This window comes from Nelusetta ayraudi, unplaced genomic scaffold (genome assembly GCF_046127955.1).
Source record: "Nelusetta ayraudi isolate G7.1 ecotype Tasmania unplaced genomic scaffold, CSIRO-AGI_Nayr_v1 ptg000004l, whole genome shotgun sequence".
Classification (NCBI taxonomy): Eukaryota; Metazoa; Chordata; class Actinopteri; order Tetraodontiformes; family Monacanthidae; genus Nelusetta; species Nelusetta ayraudi.
The window spans coordinates 4275380-4285586 of NW_027466054.1; the positions used below are offsets into that span (position 1 = coordinate 4275380).

The following is a 10207-nucleotide window of genomic DNA, read 5'->3' on the forward strand; positions in this document are numbered from 1 at the left end:
CTGGGACTTTCTCCCTTCAAAACATCTGGCAACTTGCAGGACCTGTTTTGCTGAGCATCATTTCCATGTGATGGGTGATGATGCAGAGCTCTGGGCACTGCGTAAAAACTCAGAAGGTTATGAATGACTGGATAATGATTCACAAATTCAACAGAACGAACACACTTGAACAGTCTGGAGGGGATCCCACAGTGGCAAAGTGATGAAAGTGGGGAACATGAAGGAAATGAATGCATCATATTCATCTTTAAAAATAACAATAATAAATTCCACTTTACTATTTTTTCTTTTACTGATTTTACAGTGGTAACTTAATTGTACAGCACTTAAGTGAATGTCAAATTTTGAAAGATGACATTTTTGTTTAGAACAATAAATATACTGTGTCAACAAAAAGCCAAAATGAAACATTGCTAGGATTTTTTTTTTTTTTTTTTTTTTTTTTGCAATTGTGTGAAATTGAAATGTCATATAAATTGCTCCATCTATTATTATCAAATTATGCATTTAAGGAACATTTGAACGTCATTACCGAACCTTAAGTAATTATTGTTATAACAATATTTTATTACTGGAGCCACTATACACAATCGTTAACTTCTGTTGGGTGAAAAATGTACTTGACAGCTATACAAACCAAAAGTTTATCATTTCAGTACGTAAGAAGACCTGGTACATTCCATTAGTGGGTGTTGGGTACCTCCTACACTGTTCACAGACTGGCGTGGCGTTAAGTCTGCCGTTTCATTGTTGCTACTGAGTGAACTGTTGTGATGTAATTTGCAAGAGAAACAGTCTACTAATTTTAGACATAGTGAGAAGTGATGTTTTAGCTAAGCATGGTTTTGACACATCGATGTACCTCCTGTGACACATTGCTGTGGGGTAACAATTGCCAGCATGGTTGCCCGGTTACCTAGTAGCATAGAAAATGTGTCTCAAAAGACAAATAAAAATAAAAGGTTGAAATTTATGGACAACAGAAACAGGTTTTGAGAGAGTGGTCCATCAGCTATTTTGAGTAAAGCTGATAAATGAAAACCAAAAAAATTGAGGTGAAGAAGACGGAATGTACCATTTAGTGACCAACCAACGGTACTTACAGTAAATCAAAACTAATAACACAATTTGTATTAGTTGCATGTAATTCATTTGCTTGTTCAAAGAAACTCAGGGGCAACTCCGGTCACTCTGGTATTTGTGAAAACTTTCAAGCAAAGAATTGGACAGCACCCGAGTTAAATATACAGGTGTCTCAGCAAAGGGTCTGGCCATGTGATATCGCAGTGTTTTTGTTGTAATAAATCTGCAAAGAATTTCTACAAGTCTGAGAAAAAAAAAAGGACTGCATGCATTATTTTATGCGTGTAAAAGTGCCAAACCTACTTGTGCCAGCTTAGTAGATCAACATTGTCATTAGTTAGCAAGAGTAATAATGCTTGCATGCATTTTGCCATGAGCAAACCTATGTGAAATCAGGACCCTCGAGTGTTGTGTTCTCGGGACAGTGTTGGGATTCAACATACAGAGCTACTACTGTGAAACATGCATTGGGACACTTCACCTTTTAGCAGTATCAGGTTAGGTTCTAGAGTTTCTTCCTGAGCTATGTGGAGGAGCAAGTGAACTCTAAACTGTATGTTATAAAGTCCCGAGGCTACAGCACCTCATCTTGAGAGGCGCTAGCAGTCAAGGCAGCGCAAGAAGGCAGTGACAAATGAAAGATGTCCATGGTTGACTACTATTTCACCCGGTGTGTGGTTGCACCAGTAAGATCAGTGCGTGGCCCAATTCTCCCACATGCGTGAGACAGAGAACTATTCAGTTGAAATTGCTCTTACATTTGTGCTTGTTTGCTTTCTTGATGATCTCCTATAATGTCACTAGCTAGAGATGGCAATGTTCCAGCTGCAATATAACTGTACAACCACAGCTGCCCTGTAGAGACAACGCCAACACCACCCCAAAACACATACACACACACACACACACACACACACACACACACACACACACACACACACACACACACACACACACACTCTTATGGTCTCTGTACTTTGCACACTTCCCACTGTAAAGGCCGCTGACCTATATCAAGACATCCCCCATTACGTGCCCAATTTCATATTCTATCCAAGTTGCATTGACTGGTATTGACTGTAACAACGCAAAAATGTACTAAACGCAGTTCTGCATTAAGCACTGTCTGTCGGTGCCAGTCCCTAAGTCTGTGGCTTTAAAAACATGCTGTACCTGTTTTGATGACGTGAATAAAAATCCCTGTGCAAAGGGCAAATCAGATTTAGAATCCACCAAAGAATAATAGACGACAATGTGTTGTGATAATAGTCAAAGCATTGTGTCCTTTTGATACTAAAATAAAGCATTTTTTACAAAAATGTTTTTTTTTAATCTGCAGAGTACACAACAATAACAATATTAATGATGCTAAGAAATATGAGAAATTATTATTCTTATTAGTTTTTATTACTCTCTCTTCAGGTTCATAGCAATGGCTAGGTTTGACAGTAATGGCAACTGCTGCAATAATCTTTATTAATCAGTCCACCACATAGCAGCAACTCTGTGCGACTTGGGGACATTCAAAGTGAGCATCAGCATTGAAATGAGTGTGACTGTGGCGGGAACTGCCCATTAGTCCGACCTCCCATTAGTCCAACAAATTGCACATTGGTTTGACCTCCTATTAGGGTTACGGTTACGGTTGGGGTTAGGGGAGGGATTTTCATATGCAGCATTTTCTAAGGTTTAGGCTTTCAACAAAGGTCCTACTGTAAGGTGAGAAAGTATTCAGTAAAGGGTAGTTCTCTGGGACAAGATACCATTCTGAAGGCAGAGGTCAAATAGAAAATGTCTGGACTTGTTCAACATAGCAGGAAGGCAAGAGGCTCTTCGATAACTACAGCCAGCAGCCGTCGGATCAGCTTGCGCTCGTCATTTGTGCCATAGCGACCAACAGAACCACATCGCCGGACTTGCAACACACGCAGGCTGGAGAATGGGGATGCGGTACCGAGGACCCAGTTTGTGAAATGAATAAGTTAATAAACTGACAATATGTCTCGATTCCTCAGACTTCATCACCCAAACTAAACAACACCAAGTAACACTCACTGGCAGAATTAACTGTTTGAAATAAAAAGACTTTCTAAAAGGAAGACATTTACTGCTAAGAATCATTGCTCCAACAAAATGAAACATAATTCCCCCACCCCAAAATCCAAAGGTTTTGTGCCCAAAGGTTAAATAGAGCCACTGAAACTGTTAAACCATATCCGCGTTTGGATAGTTTTGGTCTTCAGTCGGTCACTTTTGTCACTTTTCAGGCATGCACCAGGAGCTTTCCTTGTATAGTTTCTGCATACGTTAAGGACATCTCAAAGCATATTTTCCTTGACCATTGTTGGTGCCAAAAACATTGACGTCAAGGCAACAGGCCAATGTTTTTCATTAGAAACCCGTCTGACGGGAGTGCACAGCATACCAACATTTGGTTGACTGAAATCCAAATATAACCCTAACAACTACACCAGTCACCAAGAACAAAGACACAGTACGCAGTCACATACTCTAACCGGAGAATCACAAACATTATATGAGTGAGCGAGCCAGCTCAGAACTTTATCAGATCGAGGCCGCGCGGAGATAATCACATTTATATTTAACAAGGAAATGGGTGCTTAATGTGCTGGCGAGCTCCCTTGTCAGTAGTCCACCTCTGTCCCATGAGAAATAAATCCAAAGACACGACAGGTGGGAACAGTTTGTTCAACAAATCCATTTATTGTTAAAACGACAACAGACATGACACTTAAAATATGAACAAATCAATCCACGCCTGTGGTTCCATATGCAGACTAATGTTCTAGAAAATTCCAAACAGTCTTGTTCCGGCGGGAGCTATTGGCTTTAACGAGGCGGGAAGCCGCGGTGTGGCCCCCCCCTGCCTCTGAACCCTCCCCGATCCCCGCGGAAGTTTGGCCGGTTCCTTTCGCGGCCTCTGTCTCCTCCTCTCCCTGCGTTCGGCCCGCCACGCCCCCCTCTGGGGGCTCCGCCGCCGCGGTCCGACTTCAGTTTCGCCGGGGGCGACTTGGGACGCAGTCTCTCTATTTCCTCGGTGCAGCCGGACAGATGGGAGCTGGGCATGGCAAAATGAGACGCGTAGGCCTCCGGGTTAAAATTGCTGTTGGTCAAAGTGGGTCCCACTGTCAGCCAACCTGGACAACATGAGAAAAAAATAGAAAGGAGATTGTAAAAAAAAAAAAAAAAAATGAAATGAAATGGACAAAAAAAAAAAAAATCAAGCACAACTACAGATTTAGACATTCAATGTGTCCAGAAAATAGTGCACACAGGTGCGTCCGCGTCACCTGGTCTAATGGTGGAATCCCGTCCAAACAGGTGCAACCTCCTGCGTCCCAAACAGAAATGCTCAATGATGTGGAAGATTTCGACAGGTTTCTCCACATTTCCCATTTCGGGCTCTTCTGTGATGATCAAGTCAATGTCAACATTTGCATGGATGAAGTCCCCGTCGATGCTCCTGCGCACTGTTCCTTTAATTCCCATCAAGCAGTGCTCCTGGAGGCAATGTCATGTACACATGAAAGTATATGATGAAACCTGGTTCAGCTTTCAATACATTTTCTATGGATGATGCCTGTATGTGACTGTTCCCCACCTTCGTCCTCTGGAAAACTGCCTTTGGGTCCAGTGCCTTGGTCTTGCCTGGATTGTTCTTGTTGGTCTTGATCCAACAGATGTCCTCACATCGCCTGAAGCCCCACTTCCTCAAACACTAGAATGGCAAGTGAGAAGGTGTGGGAGTGATTCACTGTTGCTATTTAAAGGCTACTTTTGAGAACCGCTCTAAAAAAAAAAAAAAATGAAGGCACAGTTAGACGTTAGCACGGCACATTTAACAAATCTTTAACAAAGCTCACCGATTTGCAGAATCTCAAATGTTTAAGAGGGAATGCTTTCATCTTTAGAGTTGGCTACATACTGTGCAAGAGTTTGGCCTCTTAACTTCAGGTTTTATTTTCAGTCCAACTTCCTTCTTCCTTGACAGCCTCTAACAACCTCTGGACTAGAATCTCAGGAAATGATTCATGTCTTCACGCTAAAAAGTTCGAGGATATCTCTCTCTTTGTACACTGCAATGAAACTATATGGCAGTATGAGACGTGACCACAAGGCTTTGGCAGTGGCAGTGCAGACGTGACAAACAGTACAATTCACGGGAAAAGACTTGCAGCTTGCACCACTGCATGCAAGAATAGCAGACAGTAGTAGTAAAAAAAAAAAAGATTAACATGTTTCCTTGTCAAGGGGTAGATGTTATAAATTTTCCTTCCTTCTTTTTTTACCAGTGTGCCAGTGACTCATCACATCTCATCGCATTTAGAACAGCATCTACTGTATACCTATAGATCCAAAAGAACAAAAGAAAAAAACCCAGATGGACAGATTGTGTGCGTGATTTCTCACAGCCTTTCACTTTCTGCTTGGAAATCATCAATTCCGTTCATCTTTCACCAGAATGTAACACGATGGAAGTGAATCTGGCATGATGCAGATTTATTTTGCTCCAAGGGTACCTGAAATAAAATGTGCTTTGAAAGAAACGAGAGATGACGTTTACCATTCTGCCCAGGTCCAGGCCTTCGCCGGAGCCGCACCACAGAAAGACAAAGGAGCGGAGCGCTGAGATCTCCTCGATTTCCAATTTCATGATCTGTGGTAGCAAAATGTTTGAGGCAGATAAGGGGAAAGACGTCCGAAGCGGTGCACGCATAGTTGTGTGGTAAGTGAACGCGCATACATACATCATCCCAGGTCCAGAAGCGCTCGGTGTGGCTGATGCCTGATTCTCTGTAGTATTCCTCCAAGGGAGGCTCCAGCAAAATGACATCAAACTCGCACTTTAAGTCCCGCAGGTCAAAGTGCTCTGGGTCAGCCTGGAGGTACCTGAACATGTTAAGCAGCACATAAATAACACACACACACACTACAAAACAGGTGATGCCAGGCATACAAAAACATCAAAATGTGGCTTTTTATTATTATTATTATTATTATTATTATTATTATTATTATTGACTGATTAGCATACATGGGAGGGGTGTTGGTGGTGGAGATGAGCTCGTCCTTCAGTCTTATCAACTCCCGCAGCTTTGGGTATTCTTCGAACCGATCGGCCAAACCTGAGCAGTGCATGGACATTGGAAAGGTTGTACACATAAATCACTCTGTGACTGTTGTCGTTTGTTGTGCGATAATAACCATGGAGCCAAACCCTTCACAGTAATTATTGCTGTAATTTTTTCCTTCTGTTCGTCGCTATTTTACGACTGCCAATAAATGACAGCGTGGCTCCATTTCCTCAAGCTACGTTTTTTTTTTTTTTTCAGATAACAACATGAGAAGAGTACAACTGACATGAGTCTCGACCGAAATAGCTCGTACAAATTCTCAACCGCCACGGAGGCCACGGAAGCCATGAAGGCCACTTCTTGGCCTGTCAAGCGCCTTGGGTTGCATTTTTTTGTATGAAATGTGCGATACAAATAAAAAAAAATTTGATTTGATTCTTATTGTTGTATTATCAGAAAGGTTAAAACAATATACTGTATATACACAGACCAGGGTTGCACCATGTACTGATATTGTAAAAAGTTTTGCCATACCACAGCTGTTCAGCGTTGATACTTTAGGAATGAGGGTGCGTGATGTCAGACTGTGTATTTACACCTACGGCGCTCTCTTGCTGCTCTTTCAACATAGTGGGCAGCAGCTCTCTATGCCTCTGAATCACACAGGGAAGTGTCTGTGCGAAGTTAGCAGGAGGCAGACAGCGTACCTTCCGATATTTTTCTTTTAAACGAGGCTACAAACGTCAGCAGCTGCAAGATAATTACTTTAAACATAAAATGACTGAATTATTGTTCAACAGCTGCTGTGGCAAAATAGTTTGACGTTCCGTCAGTACTTCAGTGGACTTCAGGTTTTTGCGTTGTTACTGTTTCAGCATCGGTGTCAAAATACTTATGCCAGGTATTGCACTGAAGTTATAATTTTACTATTGTGAAAACACTAAACACAGACAGACTCCTGCAAATAAGATTACACTTACCAACATCTCGAATGAAGTTTTGTGGCCTATGCCCTGTGTCAACAAAATGCTGACAGTAGTCATTGTGAGGGTTCAAACTCTGGGTACCCTGAAAATAAATCACAAAAACACAAATATGACCATAGAAAACTTACAAACAATATTATCAAAGTCATAAGAAGTCTCTGGTAGTATGTTATTAAGACCAAATCCCAAAATGTATTGTTAAACCTACATAATTTTGATAAGACAACATTATATGCAGATATCTTCCGTCAAATAGCACTAAATTAAACTTGGATTGACAAAATTAATTAAAAATAGCATTTTATCAGCAACGTCCTCACCAAATTAAATCAAGACAAAAACAGAGCTGCTTTTCTACGGCTAACTACATATTTACATGGACACACAAATATGTATTAGACCACCAAATAACTGAGTTTATGGATTAAATACATCCCTGTTGACTAAACTGACGTTAATAACGAAACTATACCAGCAGCTTGTTTCTGATTTTAGAATCTGACAAAACTTGTTCTTCCTGCTTTGGATGGGGGGGGGGGGGGGTAATTTGACGAGATTTGAAGTCAACAGGAATATATTAGTGTTTATATTTATTTATAATTTTACTGACGAATCATTTCTGGATTGTACACAATAAAAATGAGATATGACGAGAACATAAAATGAAGTGAAAGACTTTTCCACCTTTAGGAATGTACTGGAGTCCTTGTACACTTCCTCATATGGGTTGCTTTCATCTGGCTGCTGTATTTCCACCTCATCCTAAAACACATTAGCACACAAACACAGGCAACCAAAAATATTAAAACCATACTTTATTTTCCCAACAGAAAGTGTGTGTGTGTGTGTGTGTGTGTGTGTGTGTGTGTGTGTGTGTGTGATCTTATTTTGAGGCATGTGTTGTTACAAATGAATGTGCTTGGCCAACAAAAGTCAGTAGCTGTGCAAGTGTCAGCATTCTGAATATACAGGGTTGCATGTCTCTCTTTAAGAAATAACAATATCAGACACAATGGCTGCAACATGACAAGATATCTTAAACATAAACTAGAGCAATGTACTGAAAATTTGGGTATTGGCAAGTATGGAGTAGTAGTTAAGTTAAGTCTTTTCCATTGGGAACCTTCTTTAGGCAGGCTGTTTCATGAAGTCCAAAATTTAAATAAATGTTCATAAAAATGCCATGTAAGTATGGCAGTACAATGACTGTATGTTCTTTGGACAGTGCCCATTTGTAATGCAAACACACTTACCTTTTGCTCTTCCACATCCTCCTCCGTGTCTTCTCCCTCTGTCGGAGCCTTCTTTTTGGAATGTGGGACTGAGCAATCAAATGAAGACCTGCAAAATACACATTTCTGAAATACATTCTTAGACACGATTTGAACTTTAAGATGAAAGAAAGGGGTAAACCCGAAGCAAGCTACAAAATTATAAAACAATGATTCAATTGAAGATCATGATCAATCACACAGAAGAATCAAACTACTATGTTTACAACAGAATAGATGGTACCAACGATATATCAAAAGTAGATGATATACGCTACTTTGGGACCAGAGCCTTTACATGCGCAGAGTCATCACCGTTATGTTTAAAGATGCAAAGAATGAACAAATACCACATTTTATATTGACAATGAATTCGGCTTGAATGCGTAATGTCTTAAACGAAACTATAGCTCACCTGCAAATTTCCCTTGTTTCCTCAATCTCTCTTAATTCATCTTTACTGTTTAGGACTGCTCCGATGCTGTCCGCATTCTCCGCTCCCAACTGTAATTAAGGGGGGAATGAAACGTTTGATTACAATTGAATTGCATGACTTGAGATGCTGTATGTAAACTTTGTAGTGCGAAGTAGTTCCTGAGTTATTTCGTCTCACAAGTGTCAGGACGCTGTGATTGCTAACGTTTTACTTTGACACGCACTGACAATAAAATGCCATAGCAATCAAAATGTCGGTGCCTGAGGTTCAAAGAGGACACGGCCATGCACATTAATATTGTCTATTGCTATAATAATAAGTTTCATTTTCTAAACGAATTGAGCCTCGCAAAGTGGATTAGCTTCCTGCTAACAACAGGAGCTCGCGTTTCACTTGCCTGCTGAGCAAGCAGTTGCCGCCTGAGTTTTTGTCTTTCGCGAATTTCTTGTAGTCGACTGTTCATTTCCTCTCTCCTTTGTTTCCTCCCTCACTGTAAAATAGCCTTTAATATTCTAACACAAATAGAAATTAGTGAGCATGCTATTCATTACTCATTAACGACCGCTTTAGCTGTAACGTTAGCATACAAAGTATGAAATAGCCGCTAAAAGCGTTTCCGTAGAGGGGCTCGTAATGCATATCCTGATCAGAAAAATCGGTACTCTAAGGTGGAGTTATCAATGGAGATAACTGGGTTTAGCGTAGGCTCCACCAACCAAGGCAGGGTACGGTGTACGCCAACTATAAATTCGAACGTCCCAGAGGTCTGGCTCTCCTGTGCACATGCGCGAAAATGGCCCAGTCAATAAGGGTTACCGCACACTCGCCTGATCAAAAAATTGCGTAATAGTTAGTTAGTTAGTTAGTTAGTTAGTTAGTTAGTTGGTTATAGAATTTATTTCACATTTTCGAGGAGAAAATGTTGTATGCAGATTAAAGGTTAATCTAAAAGTGACTAAACAAAACAACATGCAGGGTGTTCGTTGACTTCTTTACAGTATAATAACGTCATAAACAACACATGAGAATAAAGGGGCCATTCTCCATTGTCAAATTGTGTGACATGTTTGCTGTTTTTTTGGAACACGTCTAAGTGAGATTGCTCTATCTTATTGGAGAAAATAATTAAAATATTGCAACTGGAACTGTGCCTTCATCTTACTATGAATTAATTTTAAGAAAAAAAAAAACATTTTTGAAGATTGATTTTGAAGATATTTTGTGCTCTTTTCAGGGTCTTGTAAGAGGAAACAAATTGACACCCTCCCATTATTTTCTTACCATGAAGGAAACGCATGAACAAAATGTAATAACCAATTGGGTTTCATGACTGTG

The 10207-nt window shown here is 40.4% G+C and overlaps 1 protein-coding gene across 1 annotated transcript; it reads right to left on the bottom strand.

Moving 5' to 3' along the window:
• Positions 1-3782: 3782 nt before the first annotated feature.
• Positions 3783-9605, bottom strand: mettl14 (methyltransferase 14, N6-adenosine-methyltransferase non-catalytic subunit). Its single transcript, XM_076044986.1, has 11 exons — positions 9270-9605; positions 8852-8940; positions 8419-8506; positions 7850-7927; positions 7160-7247; positions 6140-6230; positions 5853-5994; positions 5669-5761; positions 4706-4822; positions 4395-4605; positions 3783-4241 (listed from the first exon to the last, which is right to left on the bottom strand). The coding sequence occupies exons 1-11, from the start codon at positions 9333-9335 to the stop codon at positions 3934-3936; spliced, it is 1371 nt and encodes a 456-aa protein (XP_075901101.1). The 5' UTR covers positions 9336-9605; the 3' UTR covers positions 3783-3933.
• Between the last annotated feature and the right edge of the window lie 602 nt (positions 9606-10207).